The 18,366-nt window shown below is 41.6% G+C and overlaps 2 protein-coding genes across 7 annotated transcripts; both read left to right on the forward strand.

The window, feature by feature from the left end:
* Positions 1,426-5,311, forward strand: COMMD3 (COMM domain containing 3). 2 transcript variants are annotated; one of them, XM_018057088.1, is made up of 8 exons: positions 1,426-1,616; positions 2,961-3,018; positions 3,123-3,186; positions 3,276-3,310; positions 3,673-3,733; positions 3,825-3,881; positions 3,974-4,033; positions 4,940-5,311. In XM_018057088.1, exons 1-8 carry the CDS (start codon positions 1,478-1,480, stop codon positions 4,997-4,999), a joined length of 534 nt encoding a protein of 177 aa, XP_017912577.1. In that variant the 5' UTR covers positions 1,426-1,477; the 3' UTR covers positions 5,000-5,311. The 2 variants fall into 2 exon arrangements, with proteins under 2 accessions (XP_017912577.1, XP_005687985.1); XM_005687928.3 differs by having other exon boundaries at positions 1,428-1,616; positions 2,907-3,018.
* BMI1 (BMI1 proto-oncogene, polycomb ring finger) lies at positions 6,300-16,662 on the forward strand. Of its 5 annotated transcripts, none has more exons than XM_018057083.1 (10): positions 6,300-6,784; positions 11,589-11,719; positions 12,048-12,144; positions 12,760-12,815; positions 12,904-12,954; positions 13,114-13,222; positions 13,303-13,348; positions 13,744-13,842; positions 14,226-14,306; positions 14,399-16,661. In XM_018057083.1, the coding sequence occupies exons 2-10, from the start codon at positions 11,608-11,610 to the stop codon at positions 14,726-14,728; spliced, it is 981 nt and encodes a 326-aa protein (XP_017912572.1). In that variant the 5' UTR covers positions 6,300-6,784; positions 11,589-11,607; the 3' UTR covers positions 14,729-16,661. The 5 variants fall into 5 exon arrangements, with proteins under 5 accessions (XP_017912572.1, XP_005687986.1, XP_017912573.1 ...); XM_005687929.3 differs by lacking the exon at positions 6,300-6,784 and adding an exon at positions 7,151-7,271 and having other exon boundaries at positions 14,399-16,662; XM_018057084.1 differs by lacking the exon at positions 6,300-6,784 and adding an exon at positions 10,735-10,845 and having other exon boundaries at positions 14,399-16,662.

Genomic DNA, 18,366 nt, shown 5'->3' on the forward strand with positions numbered 1-18,366 from the left:
GGAGTTTAGAAAGAAAAGAGAGATTGGAAGGAAAGATGAACATGATTAATAGGTGTTTGTTTCATAAAGACTCAAGGGAGACTTAAATTCTTCACTGTTCCTATAGGCTGACCAAAGTGGAAAGCTAGTTCACATGCCTTTCAATGCTTTCAAAGGAGAACTGAGTAGTTACTCAATCTTCACTGATGCTAAATTATTCTATTTGCGTTCTGTTGTGAAATCAGGTGCTTTTTATCCATTGGTGCAAGGTTAAATGTTGACTGTATTCATTAGGAACTTGTTTTTCAAATAAGCACCTAAATTATGCCTTTGAAAGTGTTTCATGCTAAGTCTGTTTCAAATTATGCCTCCTGAAGACTAAAACATCTTCCTCCTTCCTTATCCCTCCTCTCCACCCAAAAGAATTTTAAATTCTTTTGATCAAAAAAACTCATAACCTACTTTGTTGTGCTTTTTTTTTTTTTAAAGAATCATTCTTGTTCTTCAACTTCGTAGAACTATAAAGGGGGAAGTTACTTTATACAATATTTGAAGTTTCAAAATTATGGGCATTCACTTCAAATACAGATTTTGCCATTCTTAACTGTATCGTACTAAGATAACTATCTGATATGAATATTTGAGGACTGCTGGACTAATTAAAACAGGACCCATAGATGTGAGCACAGTAGCATAAAATTGGTATCAGTTTCTTTTGGAAAGGTGTTTATTTGCAGCTGCATCTTACTATTTTTTAATCATTTTGTCCAATGTGTTCGTAAATAAGGTACTATTCTCAGTTGTCGAAATACAGAACTTACACGCGCGCACTATATGAATGTATGTGTTTACACCCACCCACCCTCACCCCGCCCCCCACGCAGAAAGGAATCAATTGCCGTATTCCAGAAATGACAATGAAAAAGGAGAAATAAGCAAGAATTATAATTAGACGTCTACAGTCTCATTCACAAAAGGGCAGTGCTGGGGGTTAAGCAGTTGAGTTAAAAAAAAAAAAGCTCAAAACCAAAAACCAACCAGTTGCCTTAGACTGGAGCTTCCCGCAGCTTTCGCGCTGAGCGGGGCGCGGGGAAGGAGTAGCTCTCGGGGCCGGTGGGGACCGGGATCCCGACACCGTCACCACCACCCGCGGAGTCTTTCGGGAGCGCTCCCGCGGGCCCCGCAGGAGCCGGTGACAGTCCTAGGTGAGCGCCGAGCGCGTCCACAAAGCGCTCGGGCCGCCCCTCGCGCTGAGGCGCGGCGGCGGCGGGAACAGAAGGAAGGACGAGACGGAAGCGGCGGCGGCTGGCGGTCGGCCCGGGACGCGGGCCGGGACGCGGGCCGGGAGGCCGCCGGGGAGGCCCCGGGCGGGGAGGCGCGCAGCCCGCGCCGCCGCCGCCGCCGCCGCCGCCCCAGCCGCGTGCGCGCGCGGCCGCATCAGCTGAGCGCGCGGCGCGTGTCACGTGGTGCGCGTGTCGAAGGTCACGGCGCGCTCACAATGGAGCTCTCGGAGTTTGTGCAGAAAGGCTTCCAGATGCTGGCCGATCCCGGCTCCTTCGACTCCAACACCTTCACGCTTCTCCTCCGGGCGGCTTTCCAGAGTCTGCTGGACGCCCAGGCGGACGAGGCCGTGTTAGGTAAGCCGCTCGGCTCTGAGCTAGATCGGCCTGGGTGGAGGGGCGCTCGGAGAAGAGGAGCGAGACCGAGCGAGAAGGGGAAAGCCCCGGGAAGAGGAAGTCTTCGGGCTTTGCCCTTCGCTCCGGACGGAGTGTGGGGATGTGGTTCTGCTAGAACCCACAGCGGACCCAGATCATTGTTCTCTCCTCACTTGGCACCTGCACACCGCAAGCGACACTTTCCTGGTCTGATTTTCCCCTCTCAGGCTCTTTGTTCTTTTGTAAAGCCGGTGTTCAAGTCTTGTTTGTGGCCTAAACATCTCAGGTTTTCACCCTGGTCTTGGGCAGACTGTTTGACACTTGGACTTCATCAGGGCTGCTCCCTGCGATTCAAGCTTTCAGTACTAGGCTGGCGAAGGTTTTAAAGGGTCTGCTTCCAGAGTAATTACTCGGTCAAATAGTGTTGACATTTTCCAGCTTAGAGAATACCTCAAGTTCCTCTGATCATTCCAACACTCTAGTTCAACATGTTTTGCACAGGTTCCACGCCCAGACTCTTAAAATGTGGTATATAATGTTCTGTTCCGCATCAGTTATCAGGAAGCAAGTCTGTTTTAAATGGTCCGGTCACTGCGGAGTGCGGTGTCAGTATGGATGGAGGCATATTTAAAGATAGATCGCTTTTAAATGATTTTCTTAATTATAAATATCTCAACAATTCAAATTTTTGTGTTTTTTTCCCCCTATAGATTCACGAGCTAAACATGTGTACAAAAAGTATGAAAGTGGAAGTTCTTTAAACGAAAATAGTAACCACCACCTGGGTTAATCTCCAAAAAAAAAAAAAGACTATCGAAGCTTGAAAATATTTTGAACTCTTTCCTTCTCCTACACCTCCGTGTATTAAAGTCCGTGGAACCAGTTACCTACACTAAAATTAATCTTTAGAAGGAAAGTTTATTAATTCTTAAATTTACACCATGTAAAATATTTATCTTATTTTCCTCTCAACTTACTCCATCCAGCTTTAGAATGACCCCTGTATATTTTACAATAGGACTTTTTTTTTTTAAGTATTAAGGTAAAATAAAATGAAGGTAATTTGACCAGGTAACAGCAGGATTATTGATGTGTGCTCTTCATTGTTATGCCATTGACCATATTGCTCATCTCATTTAACTAAAATTTCTAGTCCTTATAGTTGAATTCTTGTTATCTTGTTAGAGTTCTTCACCAAATGAAAATACCTTTTTAGAAACAGGACTATAAAGAATTTATCACAGGCATCATTGGCAATTACTTTTATTATAGATCACCCAGACTTGAAACATATTGACCCAGTGGTTTTAAAACATTGTCATGCAGCAGCTGCAACTTACATACTGGAGGCTGGAAAGCAAAGAGCTGACAAATCAACTCTAAGGTACAGGATTTATTTAAATATCCATTTGTTTTAAAATAGTGCCTTTATGATTCAAATTTCAGTTTTTAAAATGGAGACTAAACTTTGGCTTTTTTTTTTTTTAGCACTTATCTAGAAGACTGTAAATTTGACAGCGAGAGAATAGAATTGTTTTGGACGGAATATCAGGTTACTTAAAATTTTTAAACTTAACAATTACTATTTTCCTTCTATTCTGTTTGCAAAGACATGTTTTCTTTTTCTTTTTTTCCTACCAGAATAATAGGAATTCCCTAGAAATCCTACTGGGAAGGTAGGTACTGTATAAGGTGTCAAGCTGAGCCACTTTTCACTTGCAGGTATGAATGGAGAGTGCTGGTGTGAAACAAAATAGGACAAAAAACGGGGATCTAGACCAAAAGAAAAGGGGCCAAAGGGCAAGTGAAACAATTGAAGTTAAGCTAATGTTTTTAAAGATAAAGTTTATTGAGATAATTTTTTAAATGCTCTTTTACTATTCAGAACTTGAAATAAAGTTTAACTGTTTTAATTTCAGAATGGATTAAAATTGTGTGTGTGTGGTGCAGGAGGTGGTAGACACCATTGTTGGTAAAGAACAAATACTGAAAGTTTTTCTGTAGCTATTATGTACAAAATTATCATTGTATCTTTCAGTATAGGCAGATCTCTCCCACATATAACTGATGTTTCTTGGCGGTTGGAATATCAGATAAAGGTAAAGTTTAACAGATATTCTCTAGGGTAATTTAGGGAACTTTAAAAAAAAAAAAGCTAAAGACTGAAATCTCTGTGTTGTGTTGTTTTAGACCAATCAACTTGATAAGATGTACAGACCTGCATATTTGGTGACCTTAAATGTAGAGGTATTTATACAGAAGCCCTGTCTAAAAATTTATGTATAATGAAGTTTTCAATTTCCTTGATTTAAATAAAACAGCACTTTTTTCTTCCCTAGAACACTGACTCCCGATCCCACCCAGAGATTAGTTTTAGTTGCAACATGGAACAATTACAGGTACAGTATTAGGATCTGTGAATATGCCTATCTTCTTACAGATTTTTAATTGCGAATTATGCCCATGGAAAGTTCAAAAGAAAATTAACCATCTGTCAGTAGATAATGAAGGTTGGTTAAGGAATTGTTGGGAAGGGGGCTTCAAAAGCAATATTTTAAAATAGGCTTTTGAAATTAAGATGTTAATAGAGAACTGGTCTGGTTTGCTGTTCCCTTCAATTAAAATAAACTTGTAGTGTTGAGTGTAAATTCTATTTGTGAAGTGTTTGAGCCAGTAAGACAAAGGAAAAGAAAGCTTGGCTTTGAAAAATGTCCTCTTTGCTTTCAGAAATTTAATTAAACTTTCAAAACATGATTTTTAAACAGTGGTTTTAAATGACTTTTTATAAAGGGGCAAGTTACAAAAATTCTGAAACTGTTTATATTGCCTGTGTAAGTCACTGGGGACATTCAAAATTACATTGATTAATGGACATGACAACGAATTTATTTCTTAGCATTTAAAAAAATGAAGAACATCTCTTGAAATTTGATGAAATTGATTTTTTCCAAAGGAATCTCCTGCAGAGTCGTTTTAATGTAACCATTAATTGAACTTTAAACTTTCAAAAGATGTGAATATAGCATTATCCTTATTAGATAACTTGAGAAATTTAATTTTGGTAAACCTTTCATGTTCAGAAGATTTAGTCAGAAACTGTATTTCACATCTGAGGGCAAGCATTTTGAAGATGAGATACTTTAGAGGAAAATTTTACTTTGATAGTGGTTTGTCAAAGGTTTAAAATCTTGAATTTTAAATTGTTTAGAAAGTGTCTCCCGACTTTTTTCTTACATCTTTCTCAAGCTTGGATACTTCTTTCTTGCGTTTTATCCTAAAAACGAGCCATGATATACATCTTTCAGGACTTAGTAGGAAAACTTAAAGATGCTTCGAAAAGCCTGGAAAGAGCAAGTCAGTTGTAACTTGGGAAAGTTAACGATCTGCCCGGACCTAGTGGAAGACCAGGAACGTCTTGCCGTCTGCTGAACTATCATTTCTGCGAGTTGGATGTCTTCCTTTTCAGAACAGATTTTTTTCTTTTGGATTTCTGTCCCTCATAAGTTTTGACACTTTATTTTTTTATACCTGTGGAAGGGTTAAGAGGGAATTTCTGCCTAAGTATTTGAATTTTTAGTATTATCCGTACATTTGATCCCATTTGATCTTTTCCACGTCTTCCAAAAGGAAATAGACAGTATTACATTCTGAATAAATAAGTTGTTCCCACAAAAAGAGTGGTGAGAGTTTGTCTGGATTTGAGTTTGTTAATTATTACTTTGAAGACATAGACACGATTGGCGTTAACTTTTAACGATCTCCTCTCCTCAGGATTAAAGTTAAACACACTGAAAAGGATGCGATCTCCGGGGTTGCTTGAAGACCCCAGCTTCGGGACGTGGGGAGCGGGCGCGGTCGCCCAGCGGCGGGAGCCCGTCCGTTCCGTTAACTGCGCCCGAAGGCTCGCCCGCTGCCCGACCCTCGCCCGCGGGGCTCCCGAGGCCCTGCAGGGCCGGCCCCGCGCAGAGCCCCTGCCCGGAGCGAGCGGCTGCCCGCGCGCGCCCCGCCTCGGCCACTGGCGGGCGGGAAAGGGGGCCGGCGCGGCCGCGGGAAGACTGGGGCGGGCGCTGTTGTTTCCGCGAGCCCAACTCGGGCGCAGGTTCCGCGACGCGGCGCCGGAGTCTGGGCCGCAGCCCGTGGGGTCGAGCGGGGGCTGGCGGCCGGCGGTCTCCTCGCGGACATGTGTGCCGCGGGCGGAGACGGACCACGGAAAGAAAGAAATAACGGGGGTTGGGGTGGGCTGAGCTGCGTGCGGGGCCGGAGCGATGCCCGCGCCGAGAGCAGGGTGGCGCGTGTGGCGCTGTGGAGAAATGTCTCCGCAGCCGCCCCAGCGCCGCCGCCGCGCCGAGCGAGGAGGAGGAGGGGGCCGGGTCGCGCTACTCCGAGGGGAGGGGGCGGCCGCGGGCCCGACTACACCGACACTAATTCCCAGGCCGCCCTTAAGGAATGAGGGGAGCACGTGACCCGGTGGGGGGGGCGGCGGGGGGAGGGGGCGGGCGGACTCTGAGCCATTTTGGAGCCGGTGTCAGTTTCCACTCTGCCTTCAGCGGTGCATTTTTTTTTTTCCACCCTCCCCTCCCCCGTCCTCAGCCTTCCTCCCCTCCCCCCGCCTCTCCGCACGCACACACACGGCGCCCCCCACCCGCCCTCCTCCCCCACAACGGCAACTATGAAATAATAATCGTAGTATTAAAGGCAGAGATCGGGGCAAGACAATGGGGATGTTGGCGAGGGAGCCCCGATCCGGATTAGAAACACCTCCCAGCCCCGCAGAATAATACTGATCGCGCCCCCTCCGCGCGCTCCCTCCCCCGAGTGCGGAGCGGGAGGAGGCGGCGGCGGCGGCCGAGGAGGAGGAGGAGGCCCAGGAGGAGGAGGCGTTGGAGGCCAAGGAGGAGGAGGAGGAGGCCGCGGAGGAGGAGGAGGCCGAGGCGGAGGAGGAGGAGGAGGAGGCCGGGCTCGGGAGGCAGCATGAGCCGAGCGCGGCGGCCGCCGCTCTTCTCGGCTGCGCTCGTTGCCCATTGACAGCGGCGTCTGCAGCTCGCTTCAAGATGGCCGCTTGGCTCACATTCATTTTCTGCTGAACGACTTTTAACTTTCATTGTCTTTTCCGCCCGCTTCGATCGCCTCTCGCCGGCTGCTTTTTCCGGGTACGTAGGAGGCGAGGCGCCTCCGGGACGGGGCCTGGGGGCGGCGGGGGCCGCGCGGGACTCAGGCCGGCCGCGGGTGGACGGGGAACGGCCCCCCCCCACCGCGCCTCGCCCGCGCCGGCCGGGAGGGCGCTGACAGCGTGGGCGCCGAACCCCGCTCCGCCGCCCGCCGCCGCCCGCCGGCCCCGCGCGCCGCCCGGCCCCGCGCGCCGCCCGCGCCCGCGAGCGCGCGCCCGCCGCCGCCCGCCGACTCCCGCGGCGCCGGGACCGACCCGCAGCCCGCGCCGCGCCGCCGCCGCCAGCCGGCCTCGGCGCCGCTCCAGCCGCCGCCCGCTCCAGCCCGGACGCGCCGCGCGCGGCCCCACGTTTTAGTTCCTTTCTCCCCCGAGCGCCCCTCTACACCCTCGCGACGCACATGGCCCCCGAGAAGAATACTTCTATTTGCAGCCTCTGCGGCTCTCCCGGCCACGGCGCCCTTTGTTGAGAGGTAGATTTTGATGAAACGGGGACGGGTGCCTGAAATCGGGAGCTGCTTGGGTCAAGTGGCTTCCCTCCTCTCCCGAAGAAAGGGCTTTGGAGGGGTTTAAACAGCCAGAGAACGCCCCCATTTTATAGGGACGGGTTGCTTGGGGGGCCGCGATCCCGCCAAGGTGGATGTTAGGCTGAAAGGAGCCCGAACAAAAATGTTATTAACTTAAGTTGGAGGGACACTTGGGTGAATTTAGATGGCTTGTAAGATGGCGGTTCCCAGTTGTTTCCAAGGTCTCCTGCGTTTGTGTTTAAAATGGTAAAGTTTTCAAGGTGTTATTTGTTGAGAGTCTCGGATAAGTTCTGCAAATATTACTTGGGAGGTGCTCAATGGGAAGTGGGCATTTCAAATTTGGAGCTTTTTTTGGAGTAATGATGGTGAGTGGACGTTAGTCTTGCAAGAGGTTTCCTCTTTTTCCTTTTTCTTTCCCCCCCCCCGCCCCGTCTCAGAGACTACAGTTTTGTGTTTGGTTTTTTTTTCTCTTTTTTCCACCTCTAGTATGGGATGCACTTAGAACCATGACTTAAGTCTACAACATTTTATAGGTTTTACTAAATGTCAGCATAGGTCATGTGGTGAAGAGATGCTTTGGAGAAAGGAGCACTAAAAAGTTGATGGCATATGTTTATGCAGTCTTTTGGGTTTGACAGCCATGTAGCACGATCATTTTCCTAGAGATTTACAGTTAATAATTGGAAGTAAACAGGTATAGAGACTTTGATCATTCCCAATTGCAATAAAAGGATTTAGTGGGCTTAGTGGTCACGGTTCAGTATCTGAAATAGAAGCGTGTATTAATCCCTTCCCAGAAAGTAGGCAAAATCCTGGGCATATTTATTCAAATACAAATGCAGGTTGGTGATGCCTAGAATGTTATGTGTACTTCAACTTATGTTTTATAGGAACCTTAACCCCCATGTTCTGGAAACATAAGCCACACTATAGTCTAAAAACTTAAGGATGCCAATTGTTAACAGCATATGCTAACTTAAGACTATATTAACATTTGAGTTTTTTTTAAGTAGATTCCTTTGAGGTTGATTTTATGAGCAAATTTATAAATTTTTAAATAATTAAGTTAATTTCCATACATCTGCACCAAAGTGTAGGTTTGAAATAACCTCCCTGTATAAGCTTACACCTAGTAACAGTATCTTTAAAGCCATTAAGCCGCTGTGTATGCATGTGTGTGTTTGTATACACATACATGCTTCTGTAAGAAAATTGAGCATTTAGTTGTACTTAAGTCCATTAATGCTCTACCATTAAGTTTTTGGATGTGCATTCAGTGCCCCTAAAAGGTGAAATTCTCCCTAGGAGTCAGGTTAACCCCAACTTTACCCATACTTGTATTGGGCTGGGAGCCCCAACTGGGGTTATGGAGTTCATTTGCATTTCTTAGACTGCAATAGTCAAGCTGATTGTTAACATAAGAACTTGCTTCTGTTTTCCTTCATTTTGACATGACTGGTGTTAGGCCTCCAACTAAACTGACTGCCCCAACTAAACTGACTGCCCCAACTAAGTATGTTATAATGGCAAGTTTTAACTATTGAGTATTTTTCCATAGTATGTTTGGTGCCTTTTTGCTTGCTTAACTGGCAGTTTCTGTGGTGGAACCTAGAAGGTTTTCCTTTCTAAGGTGCAAGAGATTGTTTCTGAAACTCTTATCAAACATGTCAGATGTTTTGGAAGTCTTTATTAGGCTGCCAGTGCTTTCAAGTGGTATAAAAAGATAAAGAACTGATTCTTACACAAGTAACAAAGTGATACTTACTAGCACTATAAATGGTTATAGGGTTGTGGCCAAATTCTTCTGAATTGAAGTAAAGGAGTTGTGTGAATTAAGACTTAAGATGAATTTGAAAGGGTTTTGGTCAAGTACGTGAGACTTAAATCTGACTGTTTTCTGTCTTAATATTTGTGTTTGTCTGGTGTTGGTTTTATATAGAGGAAAAATTAAGGCAGCTGTTTTTATTAATGCCCCTTCCTGAACTTCAGGGTTCTGTGGCATTAGCATGATGTGCTTTCACATGGAGACAGAAGTATCACCTTGCTAACTATATATCTTGGAAAGGTCCTGGTGTTTCACAAGGAGAGTTTTCTTTCAGAACCAAGAAGGCTTGTCTTTAATCACCAAGTACAATAGAATTAAATATTGCTACTCTTTAGGGACACTGCTCCATCCACAACTCCTCTGTAACCCCACTTAGATTTATGGTAACAATATGTTGACAATATTCCTCTAAACAAATCTTCCGAAGATAACTGAGGAGTCACACATGATGTTTTCTGGTTGAAGTCACTGGTTGCCACTGTGGTCACTTTTCATAAAAGAGGCTTTGTTTTATTTTTACCATTCCCCCCCGCCCCTTAGTACTCCAAAGCTTTTAATTTCAGCCATTGAGCTGTGTTGAGTAGTTTTTCCCTCTTCTGCATTGAAATCCCCTGAGAATTAAAACCTCAGATGCATCTTCAAGTTTCACCAGTTCCTAGATTTCTATTCAAGGCAGCTTTGAGAATGTGCTTCAGAGAAATCTGGAAGCTTGGTCTTATTTCAGATTCTGAAATGAATGAAGTGGGAGTAAGAAATGCATTTTTCGAGCATGCTGCACGAAGTAATTGACTTCCCTTATTGTCCACTGGTGTATTGTTGCTGACAGTTCCCCCCGCCGCCCCCTCCCCCGTGACTTTTCTATAATATATGATATCTGTTGGGAACGTCATTTCATTGTGTGGAGGTTTGCTTGGAGGTTAGGCTGGTTTTTCTCCTATGGATGCTCAGGGCTGACAAGGTGTTGATTTAGCGTTGGGTATGGGCTGGTCACATGGTTCTTTAACTTATTGTCACCTTCGTCGATCCAAGTAGTTTTTCTTGTCTCCATCCAGCATAGTTCAGGTAAAACACAAGGCTTTGTACTCGCCTCCTCTGCGGTAAAACAGATTTCAGTTTTAAGCCTTTCCAAAACTTTCTATCGCTCGTCTCATCTGCAGAAGAACTTCCTACTAGGGAAGAAAGCATTAAAGAGGTTCATTTCAATAAACATCTCTGCAGTTTGAGCCCTGATGGTTTCGGGCTAAGTGCACAGTTGGCAATTCTCAAAAGATCCCTTCGTGAAAATTTTGACCTAGTGATTGCTAATTGGAGAGACCGAGTCAAGATCTGAAAGAAGCTCTTCGCGCCGAGTCCACATGGAAACAGGCCCCCAAGAATGTCCGAAATGGCCGAGAGTGCGGTTTGCATTTTCCTTTACCACTTCACGCTCCAGGGCCCCCCGGGCTGCCTACCGGGTCCCCCAGCTCGGGATCCTGCTCCCCAGCGTCAAGGGGCCTCGTGGGGCCGCCCCACCCCCGCGCCGCGCGCCCGCACCCCACCCCGCCCCCGCGCCGGCCCCGCCCCCCGCGCCGTGCCGGCCCCTCCCCCGTGCCCGCCGCCGCCGCCGCCCGGCAGCCCCGCACGCCCGCCGAAGCTCCGGGCTCGGCCCGGCTCCGCGCGCGGAGTTGCAGCGGTGGCCGGATGCCAAGTGTAAGTGTAAGTTGCTATGGAAACCCCGACAGAGGCAAGTTCCGAATCCGGAGCGAGACGGAGCCCCGGGCGCCGCCGGATCCGCCCCTCGCATCCCGGCCCCCGGGCGTCCGCGCGCTCAGGCCCCAGCCCGAGGCCGACTCGAGGTGCTTCTCCTGCGGCCCGAGCACCCAGCTCCGGAAATGCCAGGGATGCAGATAGAGCAGAATTTGCTTTCCCTTTGTATCACGTCAAAACGTGCCAGGTTCTGGTGGCTGGAACCGCCTAAAACAACCGGAACCCTTGGGAAGCGGGGGCATGCTCCAGGATTTTCGATCGAAGAGCCATAAGGAAGTTTTACGATAAATTTGGAGTCCTGGAACAACCCCTCGCGGTTGGTAAATATCTGCGGGGAGTGTGTGGCGTCTGCAGCAGGCGTGGGGCTGCTGGGCTGGAAGACAAATGGAAGAAAGCGACCCGAATACTCTCAGCTCCCAGCCCCCACCTCAGACCTTTTCTTCTCCCTCCTGGAATGACCTGAGGGACCAGATATTACTTTTCTTGGATTCTTTTTCACCTTTTCAGTAGAATTGATCGAGGTCTGATCTGTGAATTCCTCATGTAGAAGACGTTGGGACAATCCTCCTGTACAGTGTTAAAAATGCATTTTATGAACTCCTGCAACATTTCAGAGCGTATGGTTCCTGGGAGTTGGAGATAATCTCGATTCTCTTTCTGTGAATTATAGCCAGTATTACTTTGTCTTGCAGGATCTTTTATCAAGCAGAAATGCATCGAACAACCAGAATCAAGATCACTGAGCTCAATCCCCACCTAATGTGTGTGCTTTGTGGAGGGTACTTCATTGATGCCACAACCATAATAGAATGTCTACATTCCTGTGAGTACCAAGTTTTAGATCTTTTTATGTCGTGCATATTTAACATCTTGTCCTGAAATTTGAAAACTAACAATTCTGGCTCTCCTTAAGAATGTTGGTGCAAAGTGAAGAAGTTGTTTTCTTCTCTTGTATTTAATGACTTTTTTGTTAATGCGTATAATAAAATATTATTGTCTAAGTATTCTCACGCTATCAACTGAGTTTGTTTAATTATAAATACCTTTTGGCAGTTAGCATTTTGTTACTACTTGTTCCCTGTTTCTGACACTGATTTTATTGTTTAGCATCTAATTCCTGAACTGTAAAAAATGTATGTTTTTACTTCTAGTCTGTAAAACGTGTATTGTGCGTTACCTGGAGACCAGCAAGTATTGTCCTATCTGTGATGTCCAAGTTCACAAAACCAGACCACTACTGAATATAAGGTAATAAAATGTTTAAAAATCATTGTTTGTAATTTTTATTGGAATTGTAGTACTTAATAAATTATAAATCTATACATAAATATTCAATAAATTGTTGAATTTATTGTTTATTTCTTCACACAAAATTTACCCTTCAGTCCCCATCTGATATACATGTTTTGTACAGGGTAGCCCCCTTCATTTCTTGGCCATTTTAATGATGACTAAACAGATTTTGAGTTTTTTTAACCATCTTTTAGAAATCAAATTCGTTTTCCATTTTTGCATTGCTTTATTGACCTTGTGACAGGCAAGAGTGAATATGTTTAAACTGCTTCCATTCTCTCTTCGTTATTCTCTTTCATATTAGCTAGTTTGGTCATTTGAAAAGCACACTTCTCTTAGTGAAATGTGAAGAATTTATTAGTGAATATAAAATGAAATATTCTTCTACTAATTTAAGACAGTGCTACCACATAAAGAACTTTTATCCCCATAATTATGTTGATGTAGTTATAGACAGTGTCACAATCAAGTTAAATACTATAACACAAAGAAAACAAAGAATGTGTTGCAATGTATGAACATTATAGTTTTTGCTATATTGAAAATTTATTTTTTAATTTATTCTCTCAGGTCAGATAAAACTCTTCAAGATATTGTATACAAATTAGTTCCAGGGCTTTTCAAAAGTGAGTAACTTGCTTAAAAATAAACATTTTAAAAGTATTTACCAGTTTTACCTGCTATACCAAATATTTGTCTTTTTATTCTCTTTAGATGAAATGAAGAGAAGAAGGGATTTTTATGCCGCTCATCCTTCAGCTGATGGTAAACTCTTTGGAATGGGAAAGACATTTTATTTGGAGGGAGAACTGATTCAGTAATTTATTAAAACTAAGTTTAAAGTAGAGTTCCATGCTTCTATGTATGTAATATTTCATTTAAATGTTTAATTGTTAAAAATTGAATTTTAAAATGTCTTTATAGCTGCCAATGGTTCTAATGAAGATAGAGGAGAAGTTGCTGACGAAGATAAGAGAATTATAACTGATGATGAGATAATAAGTTTATCCATTGAATTCTTTGACCAGAACAGGTAAATTCTTTAGGAAATATGTTTTATGCTAATATATTTATTAGATACATTGTTTGCTTAATAAATTATTTGTTTTTTAGATTGGATCGGAAAATAAACAAGGACAAAGAGAAATCTAAAGAGGAGGTATGTTCCATGGACAAAAACACATTGTTTAGATTCTCAACTTTATGAGAGTGTATGTTCCCCTTTCGAATATCCTAGGGTCGGATGATGCTATCAAATAGAAGAAAATCATCATATTTGATGTTTTAGAGTTGATCTATATCTGATAGTTAATAGATGGAATTTATATATGATTATTATGCTTACAGAATATTTTCAGTAATATTTAATACTTTGATATACTGAAGGAATCTGTTCATCTAGTATTTATAATAATTGCACATTCAAACTATAGTTGAGAACAGTCTAATCTCAGCTTTGGTGTTAGTACCTTTTATCATACTCAGACATCTATCTAATTGACTTAAAAAAAAAAGTTGGGAATTTTAAAAATTAACTTTTCTTAATGCTTTTAGGTGAATGATAAAAGATATTTACGATGCCCAGCAGCAATGACTGTAATGCACCTAAGAAAGTTTCTCAGAAGTAAAATGGATATACCTAATACTTTCCAGGTATCTACTTTATGGTTTTCATGCATTTGATGTAAATGCTTTTTTAAAAAATTCAGTGACCTTTTTCTTTTTGCATTCTAAACCCAAAAAAGCAACATTTTTTTTTTATAACTTGGTACTTTATTTGAAACTAGCTCTTTAAATGTTTGGTATGGATCCTGTTTTATGCTATGAAAGCAAATCCCTTAATGATTTCAAGAAGTTTTTCCTCATTTGAAGTTCCAAGAGGGATTCTTGCTTTGTCCAAATGTTTGGAGAAAGTGTTTTTTAAAAGTGTTTTTGGTTTTTTTAATCATTTTTGGATTATATTTAGATGATCAGAAAATCTATATTCACCATAATTGTTTGTGATGCTTAATAATTGAAGTGTTGTTTATCAACAGATTGATGTCATGTATGAAGAGGAACCTTTAAAAGATTACTATACACTAATGGACATTGCCTACATTTATACCTGGAGAAGGGTAAGTAAGCATACCTGATGCTCATAGATTATTTTGGTAAGCTGTACATTAAGATCTAAGACTGATTTTTTCCCCCCCTCTTAACTTTGTAGAATGGCCCACTTCCTTTGAAATACAGAGTTCGACCTACTTGTAAAAGAATGAAGATCAGTCATCAGAGAGATGGACTGACAAACACTGGAGAACTGGAAAGTGACTCTGGGAGTGACAAGGCCAACAGCCCAGCAGGAGGGATCCCCTCCACCTCTTCCTGTTTGCCCAGTCCCAGCACTCCAGTCCAGTCTCCTCATCCTCAGTTTCCTCACATTTCCAGTACTATGAATGGAACCAGCAGCAGCCCCAGCGGTAACCACCAATCTTCGTTTGCCAATAGACCTCGAAAATCATCAGTAAATGGGTCGTCAGCAACTTCATCTGGTTGATACCTGAGACTGTTGAGGGAAAAAAAATTTTAAACCCTTGATTTATATAGATATCTTCATGCCATTACAGCTTTATAGATGCTAATACATGTGACTGTCGTCCAGTTTGCTTTCTTTTGTAGTGAAGTTAAATTTGACTATGAAAGATGGACTAGATGTGATATCCATATGGACGTTAATGGAAAAGAAAGATCATTTCTCGAAAGAATTAGTTTCAGAGAAAGCAGGCAAGATGTTTTTCTGTGTTAGGACCGATGTGAAATGGTTTCTGTCACCATTGTTTGGATTTGAAAATCTTCTGCAGTGGATATAAACATTGGGCCGTAGTTTGTTAATCTCAACTAACGAAACCTCCATTACATCCTCCTTGATTGTTCTTGTTATTATGCTGTTTTGTGAACCTGTAGAAAACAAGTGCTTTTTATCTTGAAATTCAACAAATGGAAAGAATATGCATAGAATAATGCATTCTATGTAGCCATGTCACTGTGAATAACAATTTCTCGCATATTTAGCCATTTTGATTCCTGTTCGATTTTTTACTTCTCTGTTGCTACGCAAAACCGATCAAAGGAAAGTAACTTCAGTTTTACAATCTGTATGCCTAAAAGCGGGTACTACCGTTTATTTTACTGACTTGTTTAAATGATTCGCTTTTGTAAGAATCAGATGGCATTATGCTTGTTGTACAATGCCATATTGGTATATGACATAACAGGAAACAGTATTGTATGATATATTTATAAATACTATAAAGAAAATATTGTGTTTCATGCATTCAGAGATGGTTGTTAAAATTCTCCCAACTGGTTCGACCTTTGCAGATACCTACGTTTGAGCCTTATCAGCATAGAATATTTTTAACGTGGATATCTAATTCTAACTTCTGTTCCATTGGAAGCAATTGGCATTATTGTCATATGGATTTTTCTCTAGTAATACCTTTTACTTTTAAATTTAATTGCTGCATTAAAGGAAAACTTTTCACTAAGGGATTTGGAAATGCTGTCGTCATTTCCTGTTGCTTACGATGGTAATTAATGTGTTTTTAACATGTATATTGATCACTGTAATTCTAAGACCGATTTTTAAATAAGCCAGGTTGCTGGAGAAAGAAAATTTTTATCTAAAATTATTTTAATATGTGGCATAGTGGAAATCTCAAATTTAAGAATTGCTTTTACAATTATAAACAGTGGAATATACCCTCTCTGTAACATCTGGAAATAGAAGCAATTTATTGTGAGCTTCTACAGGTAGTTTTGAAATAGAGTGAGCATGTTGAATTTAAAATATGAATATGTCCCTCCAAATTTTCAGATTGTGTTTTGCTTTGGTCGAACTTGGTGTGTGTTCATCACCCATCAGTTATTTGTGAGGGTGTTTATTCTCTATGAATATTGTTTCATGTTTGTATGGGAAAATTGTAGCTAAACATTTCATTGTCCCCCGTCTGCAAAAGAAGCACAATTCTATTGCTCTGTCTTGCTTATAGTCATTAAATCATTACTTTTACATATATTGCTGTTACTTCTGCTTTCTTTAAAGATACAGTAAAGTTTTATGAAACCACAAAATACATATATTTTTATTTTGACCTAAATTTGTACAGTCCCATTGTAAGTGTTGTTTCTAATTATAGATGTAAATTTAAATTTCATTTGTAATTGGAAAAAATCCAATAAAAAGGATATTCATTTAGAAAATTGCTAAGGCTTTAATAAAAATTTGATATGAAAAGCACAATGTGCAGAAGTTTTGGAAACCCTGTTGTAGATTACACCAGGTAAAGGCTAAAGAACATCCATTGCTGTCTTAGTGATGTTGCTGAGAGTACATGCTTTGTTGTATAATTGCTTGAAAGCCCAATGGAAAGATGTATCTGTTTATTTACTTTATAATCTTTGAAGTAAAAGTTACTCATGTTTGCCAATTTTGGTGAATTTAACTTATTTTTCTAGGCTTTTCTTCTCAAGTGTTTCATGATGTTATCTAAGACAAGAAAAAAAAGTTAATGAAAGTTTCAAGTGATGTTTTTACTTTGGATAAGACCATGAATATAAAAAATGAAAAAATATTTTCAAAGGCTAAAACTTCAAGTGCTAGTGGACTGTCATTTGACTTAACACAAAACCAAGTTGTAGGACCAACACAGAACTCAAAGACTTTATGTCTCAACTTTTTATGGATTTATTTTTGAATTTACTTAATAAAATATCAGATACTGCATTTATAGCTCACCTAACACTATTTTCTCATCCTTGAAACCATGTCCATTTATTTTGTTTGAAAGAGGAATTTTCCCCCAGTCAAGGTGAAAATTGCTTAAGCTTTAAAGGCTATTTCAGCTAAAATTTGTCTTTAAATAAAACAGAAGAAAGATTACAATGTTTTTTATTCTCTGTAACCAGCCATCACACTTGACAATTAGGCTTTAAAACTTTTGCTAAACTACCACTTAAAATTTCAACCTTACAAAAACCCATAGCTGCTAACTTTGTAACTGTTAGTAGTCAATGCAGGAAACATGAAAAGTAGGCTGTAAGTTTGGCTGTTGGTTCTGAAAAGTATTCTGGGATTCTATACCACAAAGTTAGAGCTAAAAATATTCCACAGAAAACACCTAAATTGATTTCACAGATTTTAGCTTAAATGCAAAAAAAGAATGAGGCTGGTTCCTGTTGTGTAAATAGTGATCTATCTTGCTTTACACGTGCATACCCCTTTACAAGTACTTTTTGCTTTTAAAATTGCCGGCCGTTAATTGCTTTGAGTTGAAAAAAAAACGTTGCCCTTCAGTTGACTTCACCTACCAACCCAGAGTGCTTCGTTTCCATATTCCTATGTGCAAATGTTAGGACCTCTGGAGGTACAATGCAACCGGCAGAGTAAGCTATTAGGGCTTTTCCTTCATCCTTTCCTCTTATTCTTTTCCCAGTATTAGAGTTGCAGCTCACTTGTAGTCTTTTGGTACACTCACTGTATAGGCCTATTAAAAAGTTTTGGTATGAAAAATTAATAGGAACGTAAAAAGATCCCATGTGAAATCCTACTTGCACTGGCCAAGGAGAAATGAAAATTTTTTTTTTTTAATAACTTATGTTCACTAACCTTTAGAGGAGATAGGATTTTAATTTTAGAAACAATCTGCACATTGAAATCTACTCTCCTTTAGAACCCTGAGGTGAAGGAAGTGTTATTTTTGTCCATTTCTCTTTATACTTTAAAAGTTTTAAAAATACATCTTTTTCTTCTGGGTATTCCATTGCCCTGGAATGAGAGTTGGAAATTCTGATTTAGTTTAGTGCTCCATGAAATGGAGGCTCCATGTTATTTTGAAATACAATGATTGTTTCCTCCATACAATTTTCCTCCCGTGTTATCCAAAACAAAAGGTCTTGATGAAATGACATTTTAAGGGGCCATTAAGAGGAAAAAAAAAAAAAAGTTTAAGTCTTGTAAGATGTAAAGAGCACAGAACGCAGCTCCAAGGTAAGGCTCTTGGGTTAGATGAAGTCATTTCTTGAGGATGGTTCTTCAAGTATAAAATGAACAGTACAACAGGTGATTATTTCTAAGGTTGCTTTAAAAAAAATCCTGATTCATCCAAAATAAACTGGGACCACAAAATTCAGATA

This window comes from Capra hircus, chromosome 13, assembly GCF_001704415.2.
Source record: "Capra hircus breed San Clemente chromosome 13, ASM170441v1, whole genome shotgun sequence".
Taxonomy (NCBI): domain Eukaryota; kingdom Metazoa; phylum Chordata; class Mammalia; order Artiodactyla; family Bovidae; genus Capra; species Capra hircus.

What these genes read in the sequence shown, in the direction of transcription:
- COMMD3 (XM_005687928.3), top strand. Translation starts at nt 1,478, where the DNA reads ATGGAGCTCTCGGAGTTTGTGCAGAAAGGCTTCCAGATGCTGGCCGAT. An exon ending in GGCGGACGAGGCCGTGTTAG is followed by an intron (nt 1,617 to 2,906) that starts GTAAGCCGCTCG and finishes CTTTTATTATAG; the next exon opens with ATCACCCAGACTTGAAACAT. An exon ending in GCAACATGGAACAATTACAG is followed by an intron (nt 4,034 to 4,939) that starts GTACAGTATTAG and finishes TACATCTTTCAG; the next exon opens with GACTTAGTAGGAAAACTTAA.
- BMI1 (XM_018057083.1), top strand. Translation starts at nt 11,608, where the DNA reads ATGCATCGAACAACCAGAATCAAGATCACTGAGCTCAATCCCCACCTA. An exon ending in CGCTCATCCTTCAGCTGATG is followed by an intron (nt 12,955 to 13,113) that starts GTAAACTCTTTG and finishes ATGTCTTTATAG; the next exon opens with CTGCCAATGGTTCTAATGAA. An exon ending in ACATTTATACCTGGAGAAGG is followed by an intron (nt 14,307 to 14,398) that starts GTAAGTAAGCAT and finishes TTAACTTTGTAG; the next exon opens with AATGGCCCACTTCCTTTGAA.